Below are 17,179 nucleotides of genomic sequence, written 5' to 3'. Positions count from 1 at the left end.
ATATACATTTAATAGAGCCAAACTTTAAAAACCAGCAGTGCAAACTGTTCCATCAATAAACTCTACATTTCTCTTACTCAAATACAAAACCGAAGCCATACTACATTTTCAGCTGAGTCCAGTGAAAGGCTCATCAGTGGTCCTTAATAAATCTCAGTCCTTTTCCCATGAGTTTGATCAGTTTGCCTTTGAAATGCTGCTTTGTCTCTGCCTTCCTCACCAGGAAGATACCTGGTGGATTCCTTATATCACCTGAGTTCAGGACGCTGCTGATTGGACCAGATTTCTTTCACCAATTTGGTACACATGTTCATGCACACACATCTGCACCTATGAGTAGATCTACGCAACAATAGGTTCAGGAACGAGGAGTAGCATTAGAGGAAGTCTCTCAGTAATCCTGTTGTGGGCCACAAACTATTGTCTTATCACTTTATATCCTCAGCCTGTTCTGCCCCATGTCTCCTCACTCCTCTTCATCATCTTCTCTCTGACTGTTGACCAAGTCCAAATCTTTGTCCTTCCATTGTCAGAAATGTAACATTGCTTTGTTCTCCGTCTGCATACACCATATATTTACCAGTTGATGGTTCATAAGCTGCATCTTTAAGCTCTTTCAGAAAACTGGTTGATCGTTGCTTCACACATTTAAAGGATTCATCTGGCAGCAATGTACTTATTCAGGACACATTCAGAAAAAAAGTCTCATTGAAATGGATAGAAATATGCTTGACATATTATGACAACTTGATCTGTGTTTAATATTTTAAAACATTATTACTCATATTATTATATAGGAATTACATGCTGGTTCTGCTGTGTAAAGCAAAGCTCATGGCAAGTGTAATTATGTTGTAGGAGCTAGGGTCAATAGATGAGCAATGTAGTGATGACTTCCTGTAGGCAGCGTTTCAAAAACAGCAGGAGCTTCTTAAAGAGACAGAGGCACATTTCAAGGTGTTAAATTACAAAGTAAAAATTTTTTAAGTCATGACTTAAAAAATAAAATATGCATTTTTTAAACTACTGAAGTTAACGTAGTTACTTGATTGTGCTATAAAATTATTAAATTATGCAATGAAGCATTATGCAAATAATGCATCATTTTCCATCACAATGCTAAATCATTCATGTGGTAGTGTAGAAGATACAATCTCAGGAAAATACACTGCATTTCTTTTTCTTCTAAAACAAAAAAGTACAGAGATGACGATAATTTTGCAGGTCAGTGTATAAAAATAACAGCATTGAGGAATTAGGGACAAACAGTGCTCAATGCATAAAAACATAATTTTTTTAAACACACGGGTAGAACTCTCTAAATGAGCCGTCTACAGATAGCTGTACCATCAAACCGGAGAGCCGTACTGTGTGATCAGATGTCAGAACGCCGTGGCTGATTCAAGACATGTCAGTACAAACTGAGACTCTCGCTGTAATCCCGGTCACATGCCGTTTGGACGGGACGGGTGCAGCTTACCACAGGGGAAAGACTATGACTTTAATTAAACTAATTCCTTCCAGCGACTTAAATCCCTGCGCCTTCTTGCTAAGTTATGTAATCATGGGTTCTATTGATAACTTGATATAGTAAGTTATGGAATCTGAAGCGTAAAACTGGAATCTGCTGAAGCCTAAACGTGAGCTTCTCTCAGTCTGTCCCATTGGGCCGAATAAACAGTGAAGGTTGTTACTGATGCACCAGACCCACGTCACACTCAAGGGTTCTGCAAGTAGAACCTATTAATTACCATATGGAGACTGTTGCCATGTAACCCGCTGGCAAAACGAGACAAATAGCTTGCAGCTGTGCAGTAAGATAGATAGATAGATAGATAGATAGATAGATAGATAGATAGATAGATAGATAGATAGATAGATAGATAGATAGATAGATAGATAGATAGATAGATAGATAGATAGATAGATAGATAGATAGATAGATAGATAGATAGATAGATAGATAGATAGATAGATAGATAGATAGATAGATAGATAGATAGATAGATAGATAGATAGATAGATAGATAGATAGATAGATAGATAGATAGATAGATAGATAGATAGAAAGAAAAGGAAAAGTAACTCCATTACACAACACCAGGGCTAAAACCTCGGATCTCTTGGGAATGTCGCTTCTGCAATTCCCAGGGAATACTTGGTCATGCCAGCTGGGGTCTGCACTCATGCATTAGCTCACATGATTTAAAACAAAAAAACCGCTGCACATTTTAAATCAGCAAAAGCCAGGTATACCCTGGCCAGGCAATTGGTTGTCTAGAGTTAAAGGTGGGGCTCCCTGTGGATTGAATTGCTGCTGATGGTAAAAAGAGGGGAAGCTGTGCAGAGGGTCTAAATAAAGACCTTTAGCTTTAGCGCTAACCCCATGGGACTCCTGTTCACCGCTATGGCACACTCCTGTCTACTTCCTGTGATAGTATCGCTCAATCAGAGATACTCAGCGGGGCTCCACTCTGTGTTAATATATGCCTGACACAGGAAGTATTACTGTAATTAATATCAGTCTGTTTAGCAGGGATGTGGTGATGCACTTAGCTCATGAGATGTAAACAATGGGAAGGTGTCAAGAATCTCAAAGTGAATTTTCAAGAATCTCTGCTCAAAGTAGAATTACATAATTCATGTTCAGTTTATACATTTCAGATTTTGAACAAGATATTATCAAATACTAAAAAAAAAAAGCCGTGAAAAAGCCTTCTGGTGCCACTAAGAAGCTCTGAAATAGACAGTAGCTTCTGTGTTTTTAGCTGCTAACAGCTAGCCAGTTGTGACTAGCTGTTAGCAGCTAGCCAAAGGTTTCTTCTTTGACTGTGTAAGTGAGTGGTGCCATGCGACCCAACAAGAAATCTTTAACAGGTCATTTCTTCAGTACAATGGGACTAAAAATTATTTCCTTTTCTTCTCAAATTAAACAAATACAACAGTAACACACCTATGTTCATATTTCATGAGATGACAAATTAATTCGGTTATTTTCTAATTTCTATATTGATTAAGTTGGACTTTTGGCATGAGTCATAAACTTAAAATGACATCAAAAAGTCAATATTTTTCACATTCCAAAGTGGGATAGTGCTTTCAAAGTCTCAGAAATGTTTTCTAGTCTGTTCCCCTAATGGAAGAAACAAAAACACAACAGCCTTGTCCTGCAGCCTACGCTTGTTGTCTTGTGCTAAGAGCCCACTTGTTAGCTGTGAACAGAGCCTAAGTGCACATGACTAGAGATTAAAAAAAATGTAAAAATAAAATCACACCGACATTTCTTTCAGAGAGCACAGATGGATGCTCACAGCTTCATTTCATCATTCTCAGACTCCTCACCTCTCCAACTTCGGCCTATTTTTAGATTCTTTTTTTTAGATGTTTCCCAGAACGAAAAGATATGTTCATGTTCACAGTGAAGAACATTCACATGATTGGGTCTAGGATAAAAGGCAATGTGTACAGCTTATTTACCATATTGTTGTTTTTTTTCTTCTTTTTATTAATCCACCACTTGGGGTCACCCACTTAACATCTTCAGCATGTAAAACAGAATTTGCGTCCAGAATTTTCTTTTCTGCGCGTTTGTGTACATTATTCAATTAAAAACTGTTTGTCAGATAAAGTTGAAATATAAGAAACAAATAAATATCCATCATAATTAGCTGCTACATTAATTCCCTAATCAATGCTGTCAGTTGGAGCTTTAAAAAAAAACATGCTCTAAGTTAAATGTGCTGACATATTATGCACCTCGTCTGCTATGAACTGCAGCGGGTTCTTTCTGGTGTCTTCTGATTCACGGCAACATAAATAGGCTCCCTGAGAGGACTTGATGGGGCCACTTTCATTTCCTGCCTCTCCACTCTGGGTAATCATCTGTGTGCCTGAAGGCCCTTCAGTAAGTCTTTGAGAAAGAACCAAAGAAGAAAAAGAAGAAGAAGAAGAAGAAACAGAATTGCTCGACTGCAACAGATAGGCTATAAATAAATTGAAATATGAAACTTTAATTATGTCTGCTTCTGTTATTTTCAGGTTATGCTATTCTGTCTCTCTTGACATTTGATCGCGTATCAACCAATAATGTTTTCTAACAAACCTCTGAGGGCTTCACAGAACGACCGTTTTAAAATTACATTATCATTAGGCAACTTCTGAATCCATCCGCATTTCATTTAGGGGTGTCTGAGGAAATTGGTCTGAAAACAATTTCTTCTCTTTTTTTAGCTTTGAAAACCATGAAGAATTTTCCTTTGCTTAAAGCAGAAAAAAAAACTTGCTGCATTCTTGTTGGTTGTGCAGGAGGTTTCACTTCTGCTTTTCATGGATGTAGGGTTGTATAATTGCGCGCCTGTTTACAGTAATTTGTCACACGCGTGTTAGGAGGCGTAGTCAGGAGTGGCTTTCTTGGATTTAAAATGACAAGAGGCCCTAAAACGGCTCATTCTGAAAGGATGTGAAGAACTGATCAGACTGAAATCTAATTATCTAAGAATGATTTTGTGCACAAAAAAATGCACCTACTTTATATACACCTATCCTAACATGTCAAAGCAACTCAGGTCACCTTTAGAAACAAAGCAAATCAGTTATAATATCAATATTGATATTCAGTATTGATGCTACTGAATATAAATATTCAGTAGCACTTTAACTTTTTTTTTTCTTTACAGATGAACTCAATGTATTTTTTTTATTGAAACTCATTAAAAAACACAGCAGGTTTCCTTCTGCTTGCTAATTACTGCACTTGGATCTCTAACAGCACAGAAACTTGATGTTGCTTGTTGACCGCGCTCCAGTCTCCTGTCCTTAGTGACCTGTAATGTAGATGGAGATGGAGGAGATCAGCCATCAGGTCATGTCAACTGACTGTAACTAAACTGACTCGCTCACAGCTTGTTGCCCTGAAAGAACAGACCCAAAGTCTTTTAAGGAGGCATTCTACTGTCTGACTGGAGATACATTACTGTAATACGGAAAACAAAAACCCATATTAAGATTCCTTAATTAAGACATAGAGAAGGATTCATTAATATCTAATGTATGGCTATTTTAAAGCTAAAGATTAAGGTTATGGCACAAAAATAGTCAAAATACCAGAAGAAACATACCAAAGGCTCATAAGGAATTATGTGAAGAGTTTGATTACTGCAATACTTATAACTTTTTTTATATAATTGAGAAAACTATATAGTTTCCACAATACCAAATTGAATTATCTACACAATGGTATTCAAATCTCAATAAAAATACATCTTTTTTTATTCATCTTTGAAGTTGTTTGATCTTTTCTGAGATACCAACTCATCAGAAACAAATATCTTGGCTGAATAAAAACAATTCCAAACATAAAGAGGTATGAATAAATGTGGGCTTAGCTGTGATTACACTAGTCATCAGAATACTTAAATGGCTTAAAGGACCTATGTTTTATTTATTATAAAAATAATTCATATTACGTTACAATTTACCGAACTGTAATAGTTTTTATTTTTCTTCAACTTTGTGAGCTTTGCAAAATTCATCTATAAACGTTGTACAACTTTTCCACTTAGGATAACTTTTAAAGTCTTTGTCATTATTTTTCATTTACCTTATACCTTCATATACCTGATTCTGTCTTTGGATCATTTTTGTACCAAATGTCAAGGTTCTCAGGTCTTTTTCCTTTGTGGTCTGGTTTGGTATTTGATCAGCTCACAGCAATATCCTGAGGGTCTGATGATGACGGCTGTTTTCCACAGGTTCCGCCTGATCCCACTACTTACTCTGCTGCTGTTTGAACCCAGAGCAATACTGACACCTCCTGGCCAAAACCCTGTTTTATCACAGAGAATAGCACTGGATGGTACCAGCTAATTACTGGACACAGTGGCACACAACAAAACTCAGTTTAAGAACCAGATTTGTTCTTTGTAATTTCTGTCCAGTAAAACTATTAATCTATAAATCAATAGACAGGTCTATATAAAGATATAATCCATGTTTCTGTCTCATATTTGTATGGCATTAAAAGGACGTGGAACTTTTGTTTTTCCACTGAAAGCTCTGGTTTGCATAATAAATGCCTTGTGGGTGAAGTTTTATGGATGATACTCTGATGTCCCATTCTCCTGAAGGCAGCACAGAACTGCACCACCAGAAACCGACAGAAAAACTGAAGAGAAGAAGAGTTATGATTAATGTAGTTACAGTTCTATCCATGTTTTAATGTTGCAGAGCTCAGTCATTTTTCAAATTAATCAGTTTAAACTGGCATGTTGTACATCTTTTATCTGGTCATTTTGTATAATATTTAACAACTAGAAAATTGCATTGAATAATAATATTTTTCCACTCTGATTGGCTGCTGTTAGGCCTATCAATTCTAACTTGAATGTTCATTGCATTTTTCATAGACACCTGTGAAAATAATTTCTATTCCCATGGCTTTTTTGTTCTCTGGGAAATTATTTTTTTGATGATAAATACAGAAACAAGCATAAAAATCAAAACATTTACAATGGTGATAGTAATATTAATAATAAAATAATGGTCAGTGCAAAGTATCCAACAAATTCTTTGGTGGGGGACGGTGAGGGACCTGGATAAAGGCTATGGGGGAGCTGGTCCAAAAAAGGTTGAGAAACACAGGTCTAGAAGTAGGAGATAGCCACTTCTAGACCTGTTTGCCCTGTAAGGCAAACATGGCAAGTGTCACTTCATGTTTGTTGTGAAGTGACACTTATAAGGATAAAACTACAGAATATTTGCTTGAGTGTCTTGACGCTGACAGAGTCCCTGGAAATATTGTTCAAACACACTTCCAAATGCTTCTGTGTATGCAGCTGTAAGCTTTATTTAACGTTTAAACAAGAAACGACAAGTATCACAGTGATCTGACAAAAAAATAAAAATAAAAATAAAAGTGCTCCAAAAACACAATCAAACTTGTTTCTCTCCACAGTACAGACATCCAACAGATAAAGAGTGCTACTGTGATATTATATCACTCTAAAAGTGAAAAATCCAGGAAGGATGAGAGATGAGACAACAGCTCCCTCTAAAGGCTTCGCCTGGGTTACTGCATGATGAAACTGAATTAGCACATTCTCAACTTGGCGAAAGTTTGCATGGTATCTCGGACATCATTTAGTTATTAAAAGTTAGACAAAGAGAAAGTAGAAATTAGAAACTTGTGTTGAGGTTTTCTCTTTTTTTAAGATAACATGACAGTAGGAAGGAGATTTTAGGAGGGAAGGATCATCAGAGTGAGATGTGCAGTGTTTAAACAGCTTAAAATTACACAAATACATAGAAATACAGTGTTTAATTGCTAAACCTATTGTTTTCATTGTTACAAATGAAAATAAATAGTACATAAATATTTTTTTTTATTACATCTGGAAGCTTTACCTGTGTTTTATTGTCTGTTTCAAAGTCTTTATGTGGCATCAGAAACTTCCCAAAAATCAAACAAGAAAAAAACCAGGTGTTTATTATTTTAAGGTAAAAATTAAAAATGTGTATTTTTTATTGTAACAATTAGATTGTACGTAAGATGTACGTAATGCTGTAACAATGTCAGGAAATCAAGTTTTTTTTTTTATTATTAAAACCAGAACAGCTGTTTTCTTTCAGCAACAATGTATCAGAACTAGTTCAGTAATTAAATATGCTTATTTGCTGACTTGGCAAGAACTAAACAAAAATAGCTGCTTTTATGTTTAATGTACGCTACATAAAGCAGCTAATTAGCTTAGCAACCTATGCTGTTTGCTTTGCCAATTAAATATCAAACACTATGCTCAGTTTGAGATTCCAAATGATATCTAAAAGTACATTTATATGTAGTAGATGATCAAAAAAGGCTTATTTTCCAATTTGCTGCAGAACATGTGTAAATCGCTGGCTGCAGTAAGGTTAGCTTAGCATTACCTTCTAACAATAAATGATTCAATGCTATGGTGAGTTTCTGGTTCAAAATGATACTGGCAGAGCTCTATGTGTTAATGTGTCTGATGTTCAGAATAGGCAACATTTTGCTGTTGTGGGTAAAATACTCCGACTTCAGCTGCTAAGCTTAGCTTAGCTGTTTTCTTTTACCAAGTAAAAAAAATTACAATAGGATCTTTTTATTCTTTTGTGATGACATTTTGTTTGTTTGTATTGAATGTGCCTAATGTTCAGAAATGGCAAATATTTTCCATTTGAACTTTCTATTGACTTTTATTTCCAGCTAGCTAGCTTAGCTTAATATCTTTTTTTATGATTAAAGATGAGACATTAAGCTAAGTTTTTTGTATTATAAATTCAAAATTATATTTTTAGAGTTTTAAATGTTATGTTAAACTAAGCTAACTAGCCATGGGAAGCTTAAACTAGACATAGTTTGCTTAAACTAGCAGCTTATTTTAAGCTAACTATAGCTGCTAGTAAGCCACCCAGCAGCTAAGATAATTTCCTCCAGCAAAACCGTATGTTTCTTCAAAATCTCAAACTATTTCTTTTGAGTTCACTTTCAGGTTGTGAACAATGGTTTATAATGTGCTGACTTGAATCTTTATATTCCTTCCTTACATTCCCTAAATAGCTGCATCACTGCTCAATCATTCACTTCATCTCCTACCCTTACTCAGGACTTGTTACTGTCGCCATGTTCCTCCCTCTGGCCTTGTTTTCCAGTGGCAGGCTAACAACATTATACTGTCTCTACCACAGAAAACGTATGACCGTCATAGGAGATGGCTACACCAAAACTGGGCTTCCACCCTTATCTACAGAAAGTGCTACGATACTGAAAAAAACTATTCCTAATCTGTCAAGCTCGACACACCTGCTGAGGCCAAAACGTCTTTAGAACAAACAGGATGTCTGTGAAACCAAACTGCTTGTGTGAGTACACTCACTTGGTGGTTTACCGGCATAAAGTACAACCTTAATAAGGTTTTGATTTATGAATATGTTCTTGTAATGTTAGAAGAAAAAAAAAGCATCCGTGAAAACAACTAGTTTTTTCTCCCTAAAACATGCAGTCTGTAAACAGAAAAAACAGAAGGGTAAATATACTGTGTGTTTAATTAATTAATTTATTTATTTAGATTTGGCAGCACAGTGTGCGCCAGTTTCCAGCATGAAAGTAAAGAGAATAGCTCTAGCAAGCTGATCCATTGAATTTGTAAGTCACATGGTTCCCACTGGCAGTAAATGAGCCAAAACCGTTTCCTGTTTGATCTAAGCTCATTTTGGCCTCTTTCACACATCCCAAATAAACCGAGACGTCACATCCTCAAAACCAACTAACACACATCCTATCAAGGTGAAATGAGTAATGTTTGCAGTGTTACTTTGCGAACTCGGGGCTTTGATGTAAAACACTTAAATCCTAAAGACAACCCCATAAACCTTCACTAGAAAAACATTCAGATACATTCAATGCTTAATTTTAAGCCTAACAGCGCACTTCGTCCTCCGTACCAAAACCTCCGTGGCCCCACTTGTACCTCTCAGAAAGCTCAGATTGCCCCGTGCCTGATCCTATCTGCCACACCACAAAAACATAAAACCTAAAATTAAAAAAAACCTAAAATCCTCCGTTACGTTCTCGCCGTGACGCCCGACGCGCTCGTCTAGGAGCTGATGATCTGACCCGACCAGGTCTCGTGCTTGGTGCCTGGGTTCAGGTGGGTGATGACCACTTCCACAGCCTGGACTTTCTGGTTCTTGGGGGGGATCGGACACACCTTGTATGTGACCTCGTCTCCTTCCATAGGCACGTACTCCCCGTCAATGCTGTACACAGAGGAGAAATTACAATAAAATAAGAACCACATGAAAGTCAAAGGCTCAGCTTGAATAGACATTTAAACCTCAGAAAGGATCTGAAGCTGTGCTATTACAAATCAGAGGGCATTCTCGCAAATTTAAGCAAACACTGCAATTAAAAAAAAAATGGTCTTGCTGCCAGGATGAGGTGGTTTTTGAAATTGGTTTATTTCGCAAAACTGCAGTGGAAACACTTTTTTTTTTTTTTTACATCACATGAGTCATGTGATCACCAATCGGATGTTGCCACTGGTGCAAACCACGAAAAAGAAGATGAGAGGAAGTAGTTGGAGGATGATGGTGTGGCATGTTTTGCTGCAGAACATGTGTAAATCGCTGGCTGCAGTAAGCTTAGCTTAGCATTACCTTCTAACAATAAATGATTCAATGCTATGGTGAGTTTCTGGTTCAAAATGATACTGGCAGAGCTCTATGTGTTAATGTGTCTGATGTTCAGAATAGGCAACATTTTGCTGTTGTGGGTAAAATACTCCGACTTCAGCTGCTGTTTGTTCACGCAATGACTCATTGCGTGAACAAACTTATTGACGTGATTAATGGAAACACCACAACTGTAAAATTGTGTTTTTTCAACTATAGCTGAATAACAAAAAAGTTTTCAGCACAATGTTTACGCAGAAAAGGACAGAGCACTATCTTTCCCAAAAATCCATTGAAATCCATGAAAGTAAATAGGTGACAAAGATGGATTTCAAACTCAGAATTTTAAACTCTCTTGCCCCAGGATTGTGAAGCAACTGGAATGTTACCTCAAGGAAAATGGCAACCTAGCGTTGAGAAACGAGGATACGACATAGTTTGCTCCCAAAACGACGGCCACTAGCTCTGGAAGAGTCAGCAGAGATTGCATAAAATGAAGGATGGTGTGCTTGGTGAGGAAGACTCACTCAGAAATGTGAACGAAGATGTCATCTCCTCCATGAGAAGGACGGATGAATCCATGACCCTGAGATCTGGAAAAGTTTTTGCACACGCCCTTAAATACAGGACCTGATCTGGCTCGTACTGTCCTGCAGAGAGAGAAAGACGTGGACATGGACAGGCTGATTTAATACGATTGTCGTTTGAAGCTCTTTCTTAAAAGAATCAAAAGAAAAACACAAAAGACAAACTCATGTACTGTGTTTTTACTCACGCCGAGTATGTGCGTGTGCGTTTTGTTGGCAGTGGGCTGGGTAGCTCCCCAGGCTGAGGTGGTTTCCTCTCCCTCTCCCAAACACGGCTGCCTTCCCTCAGGAAAGGAAAAGAAAACTGCAGGGGAGTGCGGGGGGACGTCAAAGGCAGCTGGGGGTCTGTCGGCAATGACGGGTCGGTGCCTGACATCTTGGCTTGGCTTAGGGTTTCCGTGGCACACAAAGAAGAAAAGGGTGGAGGGTTACACCTCCTGCATGGCACGAGAGTTTCTGAGGGGGAGAGGAAGCCCAGAGAGGAGCTCTTCAAGGTGGACGGATGAAGCTATGACACCCTGAAGCAGAGAAGGCAAAAATAAAGGGTGGAACATTTGTTGAAGAGTCAGGCAGTGTGACTGCATGCCAAAGGGTTCAATGAGACCGAGGTCAGGAATGCAGAACATTCCTTACTCTCTGCTCCAAATTCTGGAGGTAAGTCTGACAAACCCTGCTCTGTGGAACAGAGAGTTCGGCCACTTTACATTGAGATGCCACCCCACAACATCATGCTGCCTCCACCGAAGGTTTGGCAACGACAGAACCAGTGACATCACAAACCAATATTAACAAGAAGCCCTGTTGCGGACCCTCATGTACATTTGTTCTGTCTGGAGGACCTAAAGGGTTTTGAAGGATGATGTTGACGTTGCCTGTAGTTTTATAAATGGCACTGAAGGAAATGAATGAAGGCGTTCTGTCCGTGTTGGACAAATATTGAATTAACATTAAGAGCCATCTTGTTTCGATCGGTTCGTCTCCCTTTACGGTGGAGGATGGTTGTTTACAGCACAGGTAATTTCCAATAAGCTTCATAGTGTTGAACTGGAACAGTACATACATACATATGTCAAGGGCAAACGTTAGCAATTGGGCAACATTTAGAACCTCAAGGAAGCCTACAGGAAGCAATCATTTCCCAGTAGCCGATGGTCCAGACCCTCTGAATGAAGCAAAGCATAGAACAAGGCATGTACAATGAATTTTTTGATCAATTAGTACCTGGACAGAAAGGAAGGCATGAAATAAGAATTTTTTTGCTTCATGTTCTGACTTAGCTCTGAGTTATCAAGCCACATTGGATTGGTAAATCGGGAAATAAAATCAGTTATGAGGACTTTGAGCTTTGCTCACTCTTTTAAACACACTAGTATCATGTCCGAAGTTCTCAGCCCACAGTTTGAGACCAGAAAAGACACGCTGCTGCTGTTATGAAATGATTCATCATCGTTTGGCATGAATCAGACATGTAAATAATAGCACATGAAAAGGCTTTATCACTAGGGACCATCACAAATCAAGTAAAAGTAGTACAACTTCCAGGAAAAAGAAATTCAAAAAAGGACATCCTTTTAGAACTTAGCATTTTTTCCCGTCTTTTTCAGTTTTTATTTCCCCCAATCTGTCATCATAAAGTTTCCCCCCAAACCACCACTAAAGGGTTTTAAAGGGTTTAAAACCACTAAAGGGTTTTAAAGTGTGACTGCACATTTTAGCATCGATCCAATAACAAGTAAATACAGGGCCAATACTGATACCGATACTTTTTTGTAGTCAAAGTTTGACATATCATCAAACTTCTGACCTAGAGGTGTTTTTGTAGTTTTTCCTTTCAATTACTTATTGCCACATTAACATGACAAACAATAGAAAAAGGTTTGTATGCATTTTTTTCTAAATAAAGTGCAAAAAATACATTTGAGAGCAAATCAAACCAAAGTCATCCTTGATGTAGAGTTGAGAGAAACAAAAAGTATTGATCTTACCATGCTAGCATCAATCCGATATCAACTTGGTATCGATATTATTGATCATTTGGATTGATGCCTCTACTTGGTTTGTGGAAATAAAGCCAAGTCTGTCACAGCTTGTGGCAGCTAAAAAGACTCCCGATATGAAATATAGCGTGAAAACAATCCCCTTCAGGATCTTCTGATCAGACATTATTAGATAAAAAGCATTACTTCCACAACACTAACATTAATTATGTTTTATTCAAAGATGAGCTGCTTGTTGGATCGTTTCATAACAGCCATTCCTGAGCACAAATGAGCTCAGTCACCCACTTGACACAAACCAAATTATCCCGTCATAACAGGGAGAATTGATCTGTATCGTTAGTCGGCTCATTATTATGACAGTCTGTGCACACACTGATAACTGCAGGGCATCGTCGAACAAAGGTCCAGCGCTCACACCAAAACCTTGTTTGTAATGAAAACACAGCTGCGGGTGGAAGAGTCACCAGCTTCATCAGCGGCTGTATACAGGCAGGCTGAAAGCCTGAGAAAGACTGATGAGGTAAGTGTGTGTGTGTGTGTGTGTGTGTGTGTGTGTGTGTGTGTGTGTGTGTGTGTGTGTGTGTGTGTGTGTGTGTGTGTGTGTGTGTGTGTGCGTGCGTACGTCTGTGTGTGTGAGAGTGATTCCCGAAGGCTCCAAGCAGCACACTTTGTGCCTCTTCCCATCAGTCTATATATAGTTCAGGGTGGTTGGATTGGGGCCATTACTGAGGTGGACCACAATGTCCAGGCAGGAGACCTGAAGTCTTACACACTTTTTATTCCTTAGATTAGAAATGAAGTGTTTCAGCTTCAAATTTGAGGCAGACTATGAGGTAACTGAGTAAAATAACTTATGTTGTGTTTCATGAAAGATATGAGTTTGAGCAGAGATTTTGCAGATTCTTGTTTTCCCTTTTTACATTTAAATATGTCGGCTCATCAAACACAATTCGGTATCTATAATGGCTTATTAGGAGGGTCACTGTAGGAGTAAAAATTCTGAAGTTTTGAGATTAATCTCATACATTTTCTAGAAAAAAAAAACTTGGAAATTACTGAGCTCCAAAAGTCAACAGGTTTTAAATTTTTGAAACTTAGAAAATGTTGAATAAGTAAAACACAAAGTGGACTTTTGAAACTCAGAAAAGTAACTTTTTCTAGAAAAATATTGAGGTTTTTCTAAAATTTCCCAAGTTTTTCACGTACATTTTTGACATTGTACACTTTTTTGATTGAATGTTTTAAGCAGAAATTTATTCCTCCTTTTTTGCTTCTATCTGCAATGGTCTTAATATATCAGAGGAAGAAAAAGTGTTTTAAAGTGATCATTTTTAAGGGAAAAAAAGTCACCAGAAGTATAAAACTAACTAACTAACTAACATGTTTACGTTACCACAACCTGCTTTTCTTCCTTTTTAAACAGATAAAAACTAATTAGCCGTACATACACATATATGTACATACAGTTCATTTTGAACTTTATTTTATTTCCCCTAAACTTGATATTTATGCTTATTATCTATAACATATGTTTGAAACTAAAGTCAGACTTCTTTTGTTGCCACAAAAGTTTGGTCAATAAAGTGAGAAAAAAGTATTTATTCCAAAATAAGACAATAACAATTTAAACAACAATAGACATGTGATCAATAATAATATATTCATTTATTTCACTGAACTCTGATTCAGAACTGAACAGCATTCTGGGGGATGTAGGCAGAGGAAAGACTTTAGGCGCTCAACCTCTAACAGCCAGCCAAGCAAGGTGGGTGATATCCAAATTCTTTAATAATTTTCTCCATATTTATTTTATGACAATAGTTAACAGAGTCTTTGTCAAGTTGGCTGTAGGGATGGATCAGATTTCTTTCTGCTCCTCTTGCTCCCATGTTCCGCCTCTTATGTGTGCATCTGTGCATTAGAATAAATACATGTCATCAACAATCCTACAGCCATAAAAAAATCTAGAAACCATATTAGCTGCAGTAAGGTAATGGCTTTGTGAGCTTTAACTTGACATAAAAAATGGTTTTAGTGCTAATCTCAGCAACTCCACTAGTATTCTACAGAAAACTGTCACAGTCCATTTAAAGCTCAATCTGCTCTGATTGCTTTAGAATTTGAGAATATGATCTTATCTTGCACTTTGTTTAACTAAAATATTTGTGCACAATAAATCAATTTCTAAACTAATAGCAAAAGCCTTTGTGAAGTTTTTAATATCCATCAAGGTTTTAGGTCCACCCTGTCACCATTTAGTTCCCTAGTTTTTCATGAAAGAAAGTGAGATTCCTATGGCTGGAGGTTTTGTACCAACCATCTGCCCATTTGTACCCACCAAAAATTATTTTATAAACTCAAAACTGGGGGTCTCTGGAGTAATGTTGAGTTATGTTTCATGTCTGAAGCAGCTCTTTAATTTTAACTTTAGGAGCTCTTTAATTGACATACTGCTGCGTCCTAAACGGACAAAGACACGTCATCACAGATCCTTCCTCCCAGCAGCTGCTAGACTTTGTAACCATCACTGCTCCAAACAAAATCAAACACAATAATTGTTTGCATTCTTGCTGTTACTTGCAGTTTTTCCATTTGTTGTAAATAATCTGTTGTTTTTTTATGCACAAATTGGACATTTATTTCAATCTCTAGCATGCTGGGGGGCTTAATAACATGGTGTTATTTTCTTGTGCTGTAAATTTCCCCTTACTGTTCACTTTTGTTCTTATTGTTTTGTTTTTAATATATATTCTTAACCTTTGTGTGAATTTCTATGCTGCTATTTGTCTTTCACTTTGCTGCCGATGCACCTGGGAGACAGTAAAGAATATTTCTATTGTTTTGTTTTCTGCTCCAGTCCATGTAAATTACAAATGGCTGACGTTTGCAGGTGGTGCAGATGCAGTGATTAAGAGCACGTCTTGGAGTCGCAGAGGAAAGGACGGATCTGAGGACTGCTGGAGGAAATCGGACAATAAATAATTCACAAACTTGACTGGCTGAGTTAGCCCACTTGTAAGACTGCCAGCAGGCCAGGAATTTGACTTTAACGAGTCTGCAGTGAATGTTTCACACGATTTACTAAAACGTGCCATTAAAAGGGGTTTCAGTTGTAGATTTTAGTACTGAAGGGGGAATAAAGGGCCCAAAAGCACCACCCAAGTGAAACCAGGACACAGTGGCCATCTGCATCAGCATGAGGGACACGTCAACTCCTCTAAACACACACACACATGCACACACACACGCACACACACACACACACTTTAAACTTTAAATTGGCCGTTTTAAGGGACAAGTGGCCCGTTTTGTGGTCTAATCTGACGGAGGCTGAGATTAGCAGGGACTAAATGATTTAATAGGCAACACGAGCCCTTCAGGCGGGCTGTTTCCAGAACATTCTCACACTGTGGAAGCGGGAGACAAGAAGGGAAGAGGATGCCTGTGGACAAAACCTCATTTCTGCCGTAAAAGGACGTACTCTGACGTGCCGCCTAAACAATATCACCATTTGTATTGTCATGTCGGAATTTTAACCAGGTGCCATCATGTTCAGACAAGTGACCAGTTGAAAGGATAAAGAACAAACAAACAAAACAGGGGGAAAAAGACAGATGAACGATTACTCACCGCTAAAAACGTCGCGCGGACGTCAGAATGTTTCTTCTTCTTAAATAAGGCAATTATGTAAGTAGATCCGGCGAAAAGGTGCGGGGACATGAGCTGAATGAATGAGGGGATTTTGGTATGGATGCGTCTCTCTCTCTCTCACACACACACACACACACACACACACACACACTCACACACAGAGAGAAAGGCAGCGAATGAAAGAGGAGGCAGCAGAGACGGGGCGTGGGGAGGGGGAGCTCCAAACAACAGCCGGCTTCACTATACCACAGTCAATTCTTTGTTGTCAGAATGGATGGAAACAGCGACTAATCTATCAGTCAGTAGAGCTTTAAGGACAATACTGCTTACAACATGACTGCTTCATGGGATCATGTGTCTTAATATTTTACTTTTTTTTTTTTAAATCACAGTTGTTTGGTACGACAACTGGTAAAGGTATTATGCCCACTTTAGATAGAGAAAAAACGGAGTAGTACATTTCTGCCAAAGAATTCAGATATTTTGAGATTAGACTCAGAAATTTTCTGAAAAAAACCCCCCCAAAAAAACAAAGACATTTCTAAGCTTAAAAGGACCAAAATTTGTTAGGAAAAACCTCGCATATTTGTCTAAAATAAATTGTATTAAAAAAAAATGCAATTTGCGTTTGAAAACAGAAAAGGTTTCAAACGTGCATTGCTTTTTTGATTGAATGCACGTTTTTCTCTTTTCCTACTGATTGGTTATTAAAAAGAAAACAAGCAGTTTGACATAAATGAAAATGAAAAG

At 37.8% G+C, this 17,179-nt stretch overlaps 1 protein-coding gene across 1 annotated transcript; it reads right to left on the bottom strand.

Moving 5' to 3' along the window:
- Nucleotides 1-6,819: 6,819 nt before the first annotated feature.
- Nucleotides 6,820-16,589, bottom strand: csdc2a (cold shock domain containing C2, RNA binding a). The gene is made up of 4 exons (XM_008437868.3): nucleotides 16,409-16,589; nucleotides 10,967-11,296; nucleotides 10,719-10,841; nucleotides 6,820-9,777 (listed from the first exon to the last, which is right to left on the bottom strand). Exons 2-4 carry the CDS (start codon nucleotides 11,152-11,154, stop codon nucleotides 9,615-9,617), a joined length of 474 nt encoding a protein of 157 aa, XP_008436090.1. The 5' UTR covers nucleotides 11,155-11,296; nucleotides 16,409-16,589; the 3' UTR covers nucleotides 6,820-9,614.
- Nucleotides 16,590-17,179: the final 590 nt, after the last annotated feature.

Source organism: Poecilia reticulata, chromosome 19, assembly GCF_904066995.2.
Source record: "Poecilia reticulata chromosome 19, P_reticulata-male-v2, whole genome shotgun sequence".
Taxonomy (NCBI): domain Eukaryota; kingdom Metazoa; phylum Chordata; class Actinopteri; order Cyprinodontiformes; family Poeciliidae; genus Poecilia; species Poecilia reticulata.
The sequence above is the reverse complement of the archived record's forward strand: the minus strand, read 5'-3'. Positions and strand labels throughout refer to the sequence as shown.

Excerpts from the sequence above, each read along its gene's own strand:
- csdc2a (XM_008437868.3), bottom strand. The coding sequence starts at position 11,154 with ATGTCAGGCACCGACCCGTCATTGCCGACAGACCCCCAGCTGCCTTTG. Across the intron at positions 10,842-10,966 it reads CGCACACGCACATACTCGGC|GACAGTACGAGCCAGATCAG; the intron begins GTGAGTAAAAAC and ends CTCTCTCTGCAG. Across the intron at positions 9,778-10,718 it reads ATCTTCGTTCACATTTCTGA|CATTGACGGGGAGTACGTGC; the intron begins GTGAGTCTTCCT and ends CTCTGTGTACAG.